The sequence below is a fragment of the Papio anubis genome, chromosome 4, assembly GCF_008728515.1.
Source record: "Papio anubis isolate 15944 chromosome 4, Panubis1.0, whole genome shotgun sequence".
Classification (NCBI taxonomy): Eukaryota; Metazoa; Chordata; class Mammalia; order Primates; family Cercopithecidae; genus Papio; species Papio anubis.
In genome coordinates this window covers 181,529,953-181,546,212 of record NC_044979.1, presented here as the reverse complement: position 1 = coordinate 181,546,212, position 16,260 = coordinate 181,529,953, and the positions used below count along the sequence as shown (strand labels likewise).

The following is a 16,260-nucleotide window of genomic DNA, read 5'->3' as shown; positions in this document are numbered from 1 at the left end:
CGGAACACGGTAGTGCCGAGCGAACCGGAAGTCGGTCCGCGGCGTTTCCTGCCCGCGGAGGGCAGCGCTGAGTATCGCGGCAGCGGCCTGTGTTTGCGCCTCTAGTGCTTCCGAGGGGCCGGAGGGCGGCGCGGGCCTCGGGGTCCTGCGGTAGACGGTGAGCGTGGGGTTGGGCCGGCGCCGGGGGCGCCGTTTCCTTCCCCCGCGCACGTCCGCGCCCCCGGGCCTCCACATCGTCGCTAACGCAGCGTTGCGGCGCCGGCGGCCCCTGGCGAGCCCGGGGCAGTACAGTGACCAGGCCGGCCCGGGCCCACCGCGCGGCCTCCGCCGTTTCGGGCTGTGCTGGGTGGAAGATTAGGCTCCCCGGCACGCCGTCCCCGCCGAGAGGCCGCAGCTCCGTGGCAGCGCCCTCGCCCTTCCCGCCGGCTCGAGGGTGGTCGCCAGGGCGCGATAAAGGAATGTGAGACAGTGGTTAGCGCTCCAGCCGCTCCGAGGGAAGCCAGGCAGCGTTACGCTGAATTCTCCGGCTGTAGAGATTGGAGGAAGACAGGAGAAATTCGTCTCTAAGCTGTAAGGTGGAACAGCATTTATCTTCTTACTACCAATGGAGGTTTTTCATGAATTTACTAACTCAGTAAAAAGAGTCGGCTTTCTTTTTTTTAATCTTAAAAGGATCACGCTTTAAATCTCTGTAACAAAGTAATTATTTGTACCACTCTCTACCCCACCCTCCAGCAAAATAACCTGTTGGCTCTCGGAAAATAATAGCCCTTTGCCTGCCTTTGAAATAGTTATCTTTTAGTGTGACAGTGTTCAAAAATTCTTTTCTTAGTCTTGTAGCAGAACATAGCTGTGATGATCTGAATTTTTGTCTTTCAGCGTGTTCTGAAGACGAAGGGGAGCTCCCTAGTGCTACGGGGCTGTTTCAGGAAGCCAATTAATTTTGCACACGTAATACTTACTACCTTCTAATAATTGGAACAGAAGATGAACCCAACTAATCCTTTCAGTGGGCAGCAGGCTAGTGCTTTTTCAGCGTCTTCTAGTAATGTAGGAACACTTCCATCTAAGTCGCCATTTCGATTTGGTCAACCTTCTCTTTTTGGACAAAACAGTACCTTATCTGGGAAGAGCTCGGGATTTTCACAGGTGTCCAGCTTTCCAGCGTCTTCCGGAGTAAGTCATTCCTCTTCAGTGCAAACGTTAGGGTTCACCCAATCCTCAAGTGTTGGACCCTTTTCTGGACTTGAGCACACTTCCACCTTTGTGGCTACCTCTGGGCCTTCAAGTTCATCTGTGCTGGGAAACCCAGGATTTAGTTTTAAATCACCCACCAGTGTTGGGGCTTTCCCAAGCACTTCTGCTTTTGGACAAGAAGCTGGAGAAATAGTGAACTCTGGTTTTGGGAAAACAGAATTCAGCTTTAAACCTCTGGAAAATGCAGTGTTCAAACCAATACTGGGGGCTGAATCTGAGCCAGAGAAAACCCAGAGCCAAATTGCTTCTGGGTTTTTCACGTTTTCCCACCCAATTAGTGCACCTGGAGGCCTGGCCCCATTCTCTTTTCCTCAAGTAACAAGTAGTTCAGCTACCAATTCAAATTTTACCTTTTCAAAACCTGTTAGTAGTAATAATTCATTATCTGCCTTTACCCCTGCTTTGTCAAACCAAAATGTAGAGGAAGAGAAGAGAGGACCTAAGTCAATATTTGGAAGTTCTAGTAATAGCTTCAGTAGCTTCCCTGTATCATCTGCGGTTTTGGGCGAACCTTTCCAGGCTAGCAAAGCAGGTGTCAGGCAGGGGTGTGAAGAAGCTGTTTCCCAGGTGGAACCACTTCCCAGCCTAATGAAAGGAATGAAAAGGAAGGAGGATCAGGATCGCTCCCCAAGGAGACATGGCCATGAGACAGCAGAAGATTTGGATCCTCTGTCCCGGGGTGATCATCCTCCAGACAAACGACCTGTCCGCCTGAATCGACCCCGGGGAGGTACCTTATTTGGTCGGACGATACAGGATGTTTTCAAAAGCAATAAGGAAGTATGTCGTCTGGGCAACAAGGAGGCCAAAAAGGAAATTGGCTTTGTTGAGTCTGGAGAAAGTGACCACATGGCTATCCCAGGAGGGAGTCAGTCTGTCCTGGCACCTTCCCGGATTCCAGGTGTGAATAAAGAGGAAGAAACTGAAAGTAGAGAGAAGAAAGAAGGTGAGCTCTGAGAATGTAGAACGTAGAGTAAATCCTGCTGGCAGGTTGTCAGTACGTCTCTCTGGGGGGTTAGCTTGATTTTTCACATAAATCTCCCATAAACATTAGGGATTCTAACACGTCATATGGAGCAGGTCTTAAATCTGTGAACATTTCCTCTGCTTTGACACAGTTGGTGCCTCCTGTTGTCGGAAACATCTGATGGTTTAAGTGTCCACTCTCTGAACCCCTAGATTCTCTAAGAGGAACTCCGGCGCGTCCGAGTAACAGAAGCGAGAGCACAGACAGTCTTGGGGGCTTGTGTCCGTCTGAAGTCACAGCCATCCAGTGCAAGAACATCCCCGACTACCTCAACGACAGGACCATTCTGGAGAACCATTTCGGCAAAATTGCTAAAGTGCAGCGCGTCTTTACCAGGCGCAGCAAAAAGCTGGCAGTGGTACATTTCTTTGATCATGTGAGTGCTCCCATCTTGCCGTTTATTACCCTAGATTTGAACCTTGTCACTTTAAAACCGTTTCTTTTTTTTTTTGGTCCATCAGTTGTTTGCTTACTGTAATGTAGGGAAAGTACTCAAATACCTTATTAGCATAGACTGGGAGAGCACTATTTATTTCATAACTTGGAGTGTTCCAAGTCCCTACAGAATGCAGTACTCTAGAAATGCTGGGAGAGTTGTTCCCATGAAGTGAAATTCTTGTTAAAGGCTTTAGGAATTCAGAAATTCTTCCGAAAGGCTCTAACCACATAGTACTTTGGGAACTTGAGTTATTTGGGGTTTGTTTTGGTTTTTTTGGTCATAGTACATGATCACTGTAAACCTTCAAACAATACAGAAAAAGTGAAATTGGCCGGGCGCGGTGGCTCACGCCTGTAATCCCAGTGCTTTGGGAGGCCAAGGTGGGCTGATGATGAGGTCAGGAGATCAAGATCGTCCTGGCTAACACGGTGAAACCCCGTCTCTACTAAAAATACAAAAAATTAGCCAGGTGTGGTGGCGGGCGCCTGTAGTCCCACCTACTCAGGAGTCTGAGGTGGGTGAATCGCTTGAACCCGGGAGGCGGAGGTTGCAGTGAGCCAAGTTCATGCCACGGCACTCCAGCCTGGGTGACAGAGCCAGACTCCGTCTCAAAAAAAAAGAAAAAGTGAAATTCCCCTTGTCATCCTATCCTCTAGAGATAACTGCTTTGAAGCACTGGGTTTGTATCCTGACTTTAAATGTATGCATCAGACTTTCTTTTTATTTATTTATTGTTTTTGAGATGGAGTCTCAAGTGCATAATATTTTCTAGGGTGCAGTGAGTGTGGACTGCTCATGTTGTATAGCTTTATATCTTCACTGTTTTTTCTGAGTATTCTCATAGACAAAATTATGTTCTAGAGAAATTTATAAAGTAGAAATTTATAAAGTGGGTGATACTCCTTTGAGTGGATGGACTACGTTTTGTTGATTCATCTGTTGGCAGACATGGGTTGTTTCTACTTTTTGGCTATTGTGAATAATGTTCATTGTCGTATAACTATCTGAGTCCCTGCTTTCAATTTTTTGGGGTATATTCTTAGGGTTGGAATTGCTAGGTCATATGGTAATCCTAATTTGTTTTTAGTTTTAATTTTTTAAATTATAAAAATTGTTTTTATTTTTGCGTTTGTAGAGACATGGTCTCACTATGTTGCTCAGGCTGGTCTTGAGCTCCTGGCCTCAAGCTATCCTCCTGCCTTAGCCTCCCAAAGTGTTGGGATTACAGATCTGAGTCATTGTGCTGGCTCTCATTTTTGTTGTTGTTGTTGTTTTTGAGACAGGGCCTCGCTTTGTCACCCAAGCTGTAGTGTAGTGGCACAATCTTGGCTCACTTCAACCTTCACCTTTTCGGTCAAGCGATTCTCTTCCCTCAGCCTCCCAAGTAGCTGGGATTGTGTGCGCACCACCACGCCTGGCTAATTTTTGTGTTTTTAGTGAAGATGGGGTTTCATCACGTTAGCCAGGCTGGTCTTGAACTCCTGACCTCAGTGATCTATGCACCTTGGTCTCCCAAAGTGCTGGTATTACAGGCATGAGCCACCATGCCTGGCCTTGTTTTTATTATTTATTACTATTATTTTATTATTATTATTATTATTATTTTTTTGAGATGAAGTTTAACTATGTGGCCCAGGCTGGTCCTAAACTCCTGGGCTCAAGTGATCCTCCCACCTCCACTTCCCAAAGTGCTAGGATAACAGGCATGAGCCCCCGTGCCCAGCCCCCCTTTTGTTTTTAAAGTTATTTTTTGCGTATTGCAGTGTGCTCATTCTCCCAGCTGAACCTTAAATATTTTATGACATAACTAATATTTAAATACATTGCCTTTATAAACAATTCATTGATACAGACAAAACTGAACATCCTTATCTCTCCTGTTATTTAGGAGTAGTCCAGGTTAACTAGTGTGGTGGGTATTTTTCTAGACTTTTTTTTTTTTTTTTTTTGAGACGGAGTCTTGTTCTGTCGCCCAGGCTGGAGTGCAGTGGCACCATCTCCACCTCCCGGGCTCATGCCATTCTCCTGCTTCAGCCTCCTGAGTAGCTGGGACTACAGACACCCGTCACCACACCCGGCTAATTTTTTGTGTTTTTGGTAGAGATGGTTTCACCATATTAGCCAGTATGGTCTTGATCTCCTGACCTTGTGATCTGCCTGCCTGGGTCTCCCAAAGTGCTGGGATTACAGGCATAAGCCACGGTGCCCTGCCTTTTCTAGACATTTTTATGAGTGTATCTACAGGGAGACTAACATGTGGTTGGTTTTGTGTGTGTTTTCTGTAGTAAGTGGCATCCCGTGTGTGTTATTCTGGAGCTCCCTTTTGTACTTAATTGTGACTTGGCAAACTTACTGTTTCTGTATATGTGATCAGCTGGTGAGAATCATCTCACCAAATGCCAACAAGGCCAAGTTTGTGAGTTCTATGAAGCAAAGTTGTTAATTAAAAAAAAGGGGCTGGGCGCAGTGGCTCATGCCTGTAATCCCAGCACTTTGGGGGGCCGAGGCGGGCGGATCACGAGGTCAGGAGATGGAGACCATCCTGGCTAACACGGTGAAACCTTGTCTCTACTAAAAATACAAAAAATTAGCCGGGAATGGGTGGCGGGCGCCTGTAGTCCCAGCTACTCAGGAGACTGAGGCAGGAGAATGCATGAACCCGGGAGGCGGAGCTTGCAGTGAGCCAAGATCTCGCCACCGTACTCCAGCCTGGGTAACAGAGCGAGACTCTGTCAAAAAAAAAAAAAAAAAAAAAGAGGGAAGAGCAAATACATGCTGGTGAGACAGGTAAGGGAGATGAATCCTGCTGCTGCCACAGACAGAGACCATGCAAGCAGCAGACGTGTGGGTGGAGGAATCACTGTCGTGCAAAGGACGCCGGCTCCTGGTGCCTTTGAATGGTCTGTTGTGCTTACTGCATTTGAGTTTTCAATCCCATTTCCTTTGGTTTCCTGATGTACTCACACTTGGTGGGTGTGGACTGTTTTCCAGGCATCTGCAGCCCTGGCTAGAAAGAAGGGGAAAAGTTTGCATAAAGACATGGCTATCTTTTGGCACAGGAAGAAAATAAGTGAGTTTTCAATTATTCTTTTCACTTTTTAAAAAAATTATTTTTATTTATTTATTTATTTAATAAAGATGAGATCTTGCTATGTTGCCCAGTCTGATCTTGGGATTACAGGCATGAGCCATTGTGCACGGCCCTCTTTTCAGTTTCTCATGCTCTTGGTCCAAACCCTTTGAGCATGAGCCCTTTCCCCAGCCAGTGGGGGAGGCTGGCTCTGAGTGGATTTGCATCTCACAGTTATTTCCTTGGGCTCTTCTCTAACCTCCTGTGACAATGAAAATAATATTACTTTCTCAGAAACAGAGTGAAAAACTCCAGTACCAGGTGATCTATGATTGCATAAACTCTTTTCTACGTCCTGTGTCCACAGGCCCCAATAAGAAACCCTTTTCCCTGAAGGAGAAGAAACCAGGTGATGGTGAAGTCAGCCCGAGCACAGAGGATGCACCCTTTCAGCACTCTCCTCTTGGCAAGGCCGCAGGGAGGGCTGGTGCTAGCAGCCTCCTGAATAAAAGGTGGGATCGGTCCCTCCTAATGACCTTATTTGGGAAGGACCAGGAAATAGCGCCCTGCAGTGACACATGAGTCAGGGTGCAAGACTGTGGAGAGTGGTGAGGAGACAAAAGCCAGTTGCCCGGGATGGCTGGGGGTGGAGGGCAGGGGCTCTGCCCCTCTAGCCAGCATGGGCCATGAGGAGGTGGGTCTGTATGGGGCTGGTGGTTGCAGCCAGAAGAGAGAATTTTCTGACACTGGTACCTGTCAGCTGTAGAGATGGTGGACAGCAGTGATTCTCTCCTGTCTTGTTCTCACATACCCTAGGGCCAAGGTTGCTGAGAAAGCCTTCCTTTGGGGCTGGCCTTTTTTTCTTGTTTCCACTTGGCATTTTCTATGGGAGAATCTCATCACACAGTTGTTATAGCTGGTGTAGGCCTTTCAGCTGCAGCTACAGGAGATCCAGGAGAGGCTGCTCACTTAGGACAGCAGAACTTCTGTCCTTGCACAGAGTGCCTGCTCTGTGGGACACACGCAGGCTGGCGCCCTGTGACGGGTCGCTGCCTGCCTGACAGGATTGTAGTAGCAAATCTCCTTGCTCATCTAACTTGTCCTGAATCCCACTGCAGTTGAGTGCAGTTCCACTTGACATAAAAATGTATAAGCAATAACTTTTTTCTCAAGGCATTTAAGTGGCTGTAGTAAACTATGCATTCCTTTTGTTTTGAGACAGAGTCTCACTTTGTTGCCCAGGTTGGAGTTCGGTGGCATGATCTTGGCTCACTGCAATCTCTGCCTCCTGGGTTCAAGAAATTCTCCTGCCTCAGCCTCCCTAGTAGCTGGGATTACAGACATGTTCCACCACGCCCAGCTAATATGTTTGTATTTTTAGTAGAGATGGGGTTTCACCATGTTGGCCAGGCTGGTCTCGAACTCCTGACTAGACATGCATGCCCGGTCAAACCATGCATTTCTGATAATCACTTACAGCAGTTTCCAGTTTCCAGCATGACTTTTTTTTTTTTTTTTTTTTTTTCTAAAAAGCTATCACTTAAAGGAAGGGCAGCATGACTTTTTGTAGGTGCAGCTTATCACAGTGAAGCAGACATGGTTGGCCGTGTTAGTTGTGTTAGCCGGCACGTGATGTGAACTGCCCTGGCTACCTCATCTGTCTGGGGAACTCTGTTCTCAAAGGCTTTTCCTTTTCACACCAGACCTACTTTGACAGGTCTCCGACTGAATCCATCTTTTCATCTTTTGGCCAGTGTATTTTCCTCACTTTCCATTTTGTGGTGAGCAGTTTAATTGCTGGTTTGACATAATCTTTGACATTCAAGTTCAGAAAATGATGAAAGCTAGAAAATGGGGAAGCTGAGGGAGAATGCCTGATTCCTTTTAGTATGTCCTACCAAAATAAACTTCTGTTTTAAAACATGTAGGCATAATATTTCCTTATGATATTAAAGATTTTTTTCATGCTGAGTTTCATTTCTTCGAGATAGGAATCAGTAAGTGCTCCTTTTAGCTGTTTAAATGTGCCTATCTTTTTTTTGGTAGGGGGTGGTAAGTTTGGAGCCTCACTCTGTAACCCAGACTGGAGAGCAGCAGTGCAATCTCAGCTCACTGCAACCTCTGCCTGCCAGGCTCAAGCAATCCTCTCACCCCAGCCTCCCAAGTAGTTGGGACTACAGGCACATGCCACCATGCCTGGCTGATTTTTAAATTTTTGTAGAGATGGGGTCTCCCTATGTTGCCCAGGCTATTTTGTTTTTCAAAAGTATGGAATATTTCAAAATTATATTAAAGTCAGTACATAATGTGAATAACGGTTTTGTGTTCATTACCATCTTTATCAAAACTCAATAAGTGCTTGTAGTTTCTCAGCTGTAGATGACCATAAAATCTTGAAAGATGAGGGGACGTGTTCAGAAACGAAAATGCTCTGAAGGCCTTCCTGGTACGAGGGCCCTCAGTGTGGTGTTTACTTTATAGCTCTCCAGTGAAGAAGCCAAGTCTTCTAAAGGCCCACCAATTCGAGGGAGACTCTTTTGACTCAGCCTCCGACGGCTCTGAGGGCCTCGGGCCATGTGTGCTGTCCCTCAGTACCCTGATAGGCACTGTGGCTGAGACGTCCAAGGAGAAGTACCGCCTGCTTGACCAGAGAGACAGGATCATGCGGCAAGGTATGGCACGTGGTGGCAGAGGTTCTAAGGGCCTGGTGAGGTCGTCTTCTTGGGTGCCATCAGGGCAGGAGCAACTCCTTTCCATTGGGCTCTATTGCTGTTGAGTCTCAGGGCCTCTGATGTGCTGTGTCTGATCTTCATGGTCTGCCAGTCTTCTTGGAGTGAGTGTTGTGTGTACGTGTACATATATGTGCAAATATGTTTGCTAATGTATATATAAAATAGCAGTGGGAGGATGCAAAAGAATGGACTTCTGTCTGTAGAGGGAGCAGGATTCTGAAGGGCAGAGGTTATGGCGGTGTGCTCCATCTCGGACAGGGCACCCTTACACTGTTACAATGTTGAACTGTGTGAATGTATTACCTACTAAAAAGTAAGTATTCTATTAACACTAAAAATACATGCAGGGACCAAAAATAAAAGGAAAAAACACAGGTGCTTCTCTCTGCCAATTTTATTCTCTTAAATTTCAGCCGAGCTGGGTGTGGTGACTCACGCCTGTAATCCCAGCACTTTGGGAGGCCGAGGCATGTAGACCACCTGAGGTCATGAGTTCAAGACCAGCCTGGCCAACATGGCAAAACCCCCATCTTTACAATAAATAAATAAATAAATAAATAAATTAGCTGGGTGCGGTGGTATACACCTGTAGTCCCAGCTACTAGGGAGGCTGAGGCAGGAGAATCACTTGAACTGGCTAGGCGGAGGTTACAGTGAGCCGAGATTGTGCCACTACACTCCAGCCTGAGCGACAGGATGAGACTTTGTCTCAAAAAAAAAATGCTGGACGTGGTGGCTTACGCCTGTAATCCCAGCACTTTGGGAGGTCGAGGCTGGTGGATCACTTGAGGTCAGGAGTTTGAGACCAGCCTGACCAACATGGAGCAACCCGGTATCTACTAAAAATAGAAAATTAGCCGGGCGTGGTGGCACATGCCTGTAATCCCAGCTACTCGGGAGGCTGAGGCAGGAGAACTGCTTGAACCCATGAGGCGGAACTTACAGTGAGCCAGGATTGCGCCACTGCAGTCTAGCCTAGGCGATAGAGTGAGACTCCATCTCAAAAAAAAAAAAAAAAATTCAGCTATAGGAGTTTCCTTTTTTTAAAAGCTGTGGATATTTCGATTAATCACCATGTTTCCTTAATATAGTGATATATATAGTAATAAAAACTGCCGTCATACATCATATCATTGATGATGGTGATTTTTATATTCCAAATGAAATTATTAGGTGTTAGAATTTTTCTTTTTTTAATTTTTTTCCTCAAAATGGAGTCTTGCTCTGTTACCCATGCTGGAGTGCAATGGTGCAGTCTTGGCTCACTGCAATATCCGCCTCCTAGGTTCAAGTGATTCTCTTGCCTCAGCCTCCTGAGTAGCTGGGACTACAGGCATGCGCCACCCTGCCTGGCTAATTTTTGTATTCTTAGTAGAAATAGGGGTTCTCTGTGTTGGTCAGGCTGGTCTCGAACTCCTGACCTCAGGTGATCTGCCAGCCTTGGCCTTCCAAAGTGCTGGGATTGCAGGCGTGAGCCACCAGGCCCAGCCCAGGTATTAGAATTTTTCAAAATAAAAACAAGTATATATTTTTAGTTGTGAAGTTGTTGCATTTCCATTTACTTGCAAGCTACATTTGTAACTATTTAATTCTAAGTGTAATCATAGAAGTTATTCAGGTGAGAACCCAGTTAACTTTCATTATATGATTCCTATATTAAAGTCATGGTGAATACCGAGACAGAGTTTTAGAATAGTGATATATTTTGAATATTTGCAGTTGTTACAAGTCAATCCTTTTAGTAAACATCCTGCACCATGATTTTTTGTCATTGAGGTCATTACAGGAGTTAGAAAACTCCGGCTGAAAGTGAGGACACTCCCGTGCTTTGATCTGCAGTGAGGGTCTGTGACTGTTGGAGAGGTGGACTCGGGTCTTCAGGAGTTTTGATGTCCCACTGCCTGGCAGAATAGAACATAAGTCCTCTTTCTCTGAGGCTCAGAGTTTTACAGATATTTTTCTTTTCTTTTGTAATGTGTGTGTGTGTTTTACTTTCTTTTTATCATTATGAGAATACACGTCTGTAGGTTCGTGCTAACCATGTGGTACATTCTTACCTTTTACTTGACGTCACTTAGCTCGGGTGAAGAGAACCGATCTGGACAAAGCGAGGACTTTTGTTGGGACCTGCCTGGATATGTGTCCTGAGAAGGAGAGGTACATGCGGGAGACCCGTAGCCAGCTGAGTGTATTCGAAGTGGTCCCAGGGACTGACCAGGTAGAGCCCTGCATCTCCCTGTGGAGTGGGGCAGGGTGTGCAGGGGATGGGGCTGCTTTTGTCATTTCTGTACCTACTTGATTTGGGTGTTTGTTTTAGAGGGTGTTGGGTACTGGTGCTATTAACCATCATATTAAGCTGTTTTGCATCGTGAGATGTTCACTCTGTAATTGGTACCTATACATGATAACATGATAAGGTATAGATGCGAGTTATTTTAAATAAAGTTGTTTTTCTTTCTTTTTTTCTTTTTTTTGAGACAGGGTCTCACTCTGTCACCTAGGCTGGAGCACGGTGGTCCAGTCCTGGCTCACTACAGCCTCATCTTCCCAGGCTCAGGTGATCATCTCACTCAGCTTACAGAGTAGCTGGGATTGCAGGCATGCTCCACCATGCCCAGTTATCGTCGTAGTTTTTGAAGCGATGGGGTCTTGCCCAGGCTGGTCCCAAACTCCTAAGCTCAAGTGATCTGCCCACGTCCGCCTCTCGAAGTGCTGGGATTACAGGCGTGAGCCACCACATCCGGCCAACTTTTTTCTTTTTACAATCTTATTTCCTGTCTGTTTCTATGCTTATGTTTTACACATTCAGGGTTATGCTCTAGATACAATTTTATGTGTATTTTTTCCACTTAAAATTATGTCACGAGGCCGGGCGCGGTGGCTCAAGCCTGTAATCCCAGCACTTTGGGAGGCCGAGGCGGGCGGATCACAAGGTCAAGAGATCGAGACCATCCTGGCTGACACGGTGAAACCCCGTCTGTACTAAAAATACAAAAAATTAGTCGGCCGTGGTGGCGGCACCTGTAGGCCCAGCTACTTGGGAGGCTGAGGCAGCAGAATGGCGTGAACCCGGGAGGTGGAGCTGGCAGTGAGCTGAGATCGCACCACTGCACTCTAACCTGGGCAGCAGAGTGAAACTCCATCTCAAAAAAAAAAAAAAATTATGTCATGAACATTTTCCTTTGTTAGGGTAAACTATGAGCATTTAAAAATGACAGCATATTATTTTATTAGTAGCTCTGTCAAAACTGCATTTTTACCATTAGTAGATAGGCTGTTTCTAAATTTTTAGTTCTATTAATAATATTGTTTGGCATCTTATATGTAATGCTTCTCTGGTATTTAGATTATTTTCTTCAGATCCTAAGAATTAAATTACTGCATCAGGGAGTATGACCTTTCCTGAACATTATCAATCTTCCCAAATTAGTTCCCTAGAAAGCTGCACCAATATAGATCCTTTTGGACTCTGTGAATTTTGCTTGTGGGCTCCTCCTCCACTTCCTGGCTGGAGGCTTTATACACCCTTCGCCTGGTTTGGGGTCCCCAGCCCAGCAACTTGTGTCACTGTAGGGCCCCTGCGCCAGGAGAGGGCAATGCCCAGGGGCTCGTCCTGTGTACATCTCTGCCTCTTCCCTTGGCCACGTCTTTGGCCTCCTTTTGAGGTGGGAGATGTAGCTCCTGGCCCCAGGTGGGCAGCTGGCCCCTGCTGCTGTGCCCTCAGCAGTCCTCACTGCCTGTCTCTGTTTCACTTCTGGTCTGTATAGACTTAACCGGGTGTGTGAGCAGACCTGAGACCTTTTAAATGCTGGAGGCCCTTTCCTGTCCCGTCTCTCTGCTTTGGAGCCTGGCAGATGTGCCTTCACTTACATTCCTCCTGTTTGTCGTGACGTCCTCGTATCTTAACTCCTTGTCATATTTGCCAAAGTCACATTTCTCAATTTGTCTTTGAATTTTGATTGTCACCTTTTAACAGAAATTTTATGTTGGAAAAACATATTCTCAAATACTGATCTTGTGTGGGTGTGTATGTGATTTTCCCCCTCATTTTCAGGCATAACTATGCCTGGCCTGAGGTATGCCACATGGGCAGCCTGTCTCTGCATCATGTCTCTAGGTGGACCATGCAGCAGCCGTGAAAGAGTACAGTCGGTCCTCGGCGGATCAGGAGGAGCCCCTGCCCCACGAGCTGCGGCCCTTGCCAGTGCTCAGCAGGACCATGGACTACCTGGTGACCCAGATCATGGACCAGAAGGAGGGCAGCCTGCGCGACTGGTACGACTTCGTGTGGAACCGCACGCGTGGCATACGGAAGGTATTGGCTGCCTCCAACCTGGATACTAAAAAATGCATGCAATTTCCAAAGTCAAACTGATAGTTATTTTTATTTTACTCTGTTATATATTTTGTCTGTAACAAAAATGTACTTTTGTGGGCCGGGTGCGGTGGCTCAGGCCTGTAATCCCAGGACTCTGGGAGGCCGAGGTGGGTGGATCACCTGAGGTCAGGAGTTTGAGACCAGCCTGGCCAACATGGTGAAACCCTGTCTCTACTGAAAACGTAAAAATTAGCTTGGCGTGGTGGCACACGCCTGTAATCCCAGCTACTCGAGAGGCTGAGCCAGGAGAATTGTTTAAACCCAGGAGGCGGAGGTTGTGGTTAGCCAAGATGGCACCACTGCGCCTCCAGCCTGGCGTCTGTCTCAAAAAAAAAAAAAAACCCAAGGACTTTTATTTAAGTCACTACAAAGTCCTATTAAAATGTGCATCATGGGCTTTGTTTCAAATTGAAATGTGAGAAATTGAGGTCGCAGCATGATCTTTCTCACAGTTGCCTCTTTGCATGGGAATGTGTGTGTGATCCTCCCCCTCGCCTGTGGCCAGGATATCACACAGCAGCACCTCTGCGACCCCCTGACGGTGTCCCTGATTGAGAAGTGCACCCGGTTTCACATCCACTGTGCCCACTTCATGTGTGAGGAGCCCATGTCCTCCTTTGATGCCAAGATCAATAATGAGAACATGACCAAGTGCCTGCAGAGCCTGAAGGAGATGTACCAGGACCTGAGAAACAAGGGCGTCTTCTGTGCCAGCGAAGCGGAGTTCCAGGGCTACAATGTTCTGCTCAGTCTCAACAAGGGAGACATCCTAAGGTGAATCTTCACATCCAAAAGTTGCCCTAAGGTGGCTGAAAAGGCAGGCTTTAAACAGGAGAAGAGCTTTCAGGATTGGCAGTAGCCAGCAGTGCTGCGTTCTCTCTGTTAGCAGATGTTGGGATGATAGTAGAGGACCTCGGTCTGGCTGTGCATTCGGCTGAGCTGAGCTGGGGGAAGAGTGATGGGGGTGTGCCCTGGGACCAGCACATCTGACGTAGGCCCCACATGTTCATTTCTGAGAACAGTTTCTCCTCACCAGTGAGAAAGTGAGGAAGGAATCCTCCTCATGAGACAGGTGAGTGAACCAGGAGAGGGAGTTCCAGGTTGTCAGCAGTTCCCTGTTTCCAGGTAGTTTTGTCAAAGATCTAAGTAATAAGAGAGGAAAAAATTGTGTGAAACAAAAATGCTAAGAATGGGGTAGTGAGAATGAATGAATATAAAACCCTGGTCTGAGCCATAGTTAGACACTTACTGGCGAGCTCTCTGGCCCTCTGCTTGTGGTGGTGTTAAGCTGAGCTTGATGGTGGCCAGTGTTCCCTTTAGTTCTGAGATTCTCCTATCAATGGTGGACCTCTTTTTTTTTAGTTTCGTATTTTCCTCAAGAACTGTGTGGCAGAATATCTAGATGTGTGATTGATTTTTAAATTTTTATTTTATTTTATTTTATTTTATTTTTGAGACCGAGTCCTGCTCTGTTGCCCAGGCTGGAGTACAGTAGTGTGATCTCGGCTCGCTGCAACCTCCGCCTCCCGGGTTCAAGCGATTTTCTTGCTTCAGTCTCACGAGTAGCTGGGATTACAGGCACATACCACCACTCCCACCTAATTTTTTTTTTTTTTTTTGATATGGAGTCTTGCTCTGTTGTCCAGGCTTGAGTGCAGTGGCGCGATCTCAGCTCACTGCAAGCTCCGCCTCCCGGGTTTACGCCATTCTCCTGCCTCAGCCTCCGGAGTAGCTGGGACTACAGGCGCCCGCCACCACACCTGGCTAATTTTTTGTAGTTTTAGTAGAGACGGGGTTTCACCATATTAGCCAGGATGGCCTCGATCTCCTGACCTCGTGATCCACCCACCTCGGCCTCCCAAAGTGTTGGGATTACAAGCGTGAGCCACTGCGCCCAGCCAGTTTTTTTGTATTTTTAGTAGAGACAGGGTTTCGCCATGTTGGCCAGGCTGGTCTGGAACTCCTGACCTCAGGTGATCCACCTGCCTCAGCCTCCCAAAGTGCTGGGATTACAGGTATGAGCCTCCGTGCCGGCTGATTTTAAATTTTAAAATTAAGCCTTGTATAGCGTGGGCAACATGGTGAGACCCTTCTACAAAACAAAAACAAAAACAACAAAAACACCAGGTGTGGTGATGTGCGCATGTAGTTCCAGCTACTGGGGAGGCTGAGGTGGGAGGATCCCTTGAGCCCAGGAGGTCAAGGCTGCAGTAAGCTGTGATCATGCCACTGCACTCCAGTCTGGGTGACAAAGCAAGACCCTATCTCTTAAAAAAAAAAAGAAAGACCAGGTGTGGTGGCCCATGGCCTGTTATCACAGCATGTTGGGAGGCCTAGATGAGAGGATTGCTTGAGGCCAGGAGGTTGAGGCTGCAGTGAACTGTGATTGCGCCACTGCACTCCAGCCTGGGCGATAGAGCAAGACTCTGTCTAAAAAAAAAAAAAAAAAAAAACTGGTTATGAAAGATTGCTATATTGTCTTTTTCTACACGACAAGCATTTCTTCATCACGAATAATTCAGTCAAAATCAGTTCATTTCTAAACAAAAAGTGTTAAGTTTTCTGTTTTTTAGACTTTACCACCCAGCACAGCTGACAGTCGATTGGCATTACTTTAACTTTTTGATAACTGATGCCTAAATTGCTTTTTGAATTTGTTTATTCATTATTGTTTTGAAAGAAACCTTTGTCAAACCAGCCCAAGCGTGGTAGCTTTGAAGTTAGTAAACTGAATTTAACGGCACATTTTACCAGTAAGACCCTCCTTCTCAGTATGGTTGAAATCCAGTATCGTTATTACTTGAAACGGTCTTGCTCTGTCACCCAGGCTGGAGTACAGTGATGCGATTACAGCTCACTGCAGCCTCAACCTCCTGGGCTCAAACGATCCTCCCACCTTGGCGTCCCCATGTTTTGGGATTACAGGCGTGAGCCACTGCATCTGGCCAGCGAAGTTTTTATTTATCAGATCTATCTTCGTGAAAATTTTGTCTTATTAAAATTAACATTCCAACCCCTTTTCTCTCCTTTAATTAACAGAGAAGTACAACAGTTCCATCCTGCTGTTAGAAACTCCTCCGAGGTGAAATTTGCTGTTCAGGCTTTTGCTGCATTGAACAGTAATAATTTTGTGAGATTTTTCAAACTGGTCCAGTCAGCTTCTTACCTGAATGCTTGTCTTTTACACTGTTACTTCAGTCAGGTGAGTAAACGAGCTGAGCTTGCAGAGTTGGAAGACAGCGGGTTGTTCTTGTGCTATTCGAGTGCTTTCCTATTCCAGGCTTTTCAAAGCAGGTCTCAGGCTGATGACGTGTCACCCTGGCAGCAGCCCCACGAAGGGGTTACTGGTGTTGCCCT

At 46.5% G+C, this 16,260-nt stretch overlaps 1 protein-coding gene across 8 annotated transcripts in view; it reads left to right on the top strand.

Moving 5' to 3' along the window:
- Positions 1–16: 16 nt before the first annotated feature.
- Positions 17–16,260, top strand: part of MCM3AP (minichromosome maintenance complex component 3 associated protein) — a 52,842-nt gene continuing 36,598 nt past the window's right edge. For 6 of the 8 annotated variants that reach the window (XR_002520772.2, XR_001900391.3, XM_009202074.4 and 3 more), the window contains exons 1-10: positions 164–575; positions 880–2,203; positions 2,437–2,660; positions 5,715–5,793; positions 6,161–6,305; positions 8,275–8,465; positions 10,604–10,743; positions 12,643–12,840; positions 13,409–13,677; positions 15,943–16,105. Coding sequence is in view for 6 of the 8 variants with exons in the window: in XM_009202074.4 (XP_009200338.1) it covers positions 988–2,203; positions 2,437–2,660; positions 5,715–5,793; positions 6,161–6,305; positions 8,275–8,465; positions 10,604–10,743; positions 12,643–12,840; positions 13,409–13,677; positions 15,943–16,105 (2,625 nt within the window). In the remaining 2 variants the exon portion in view is untranslated. The other 2 variants (XM_003895355.4, XM_009202071.4) reach the window with 2 other exon arrangements.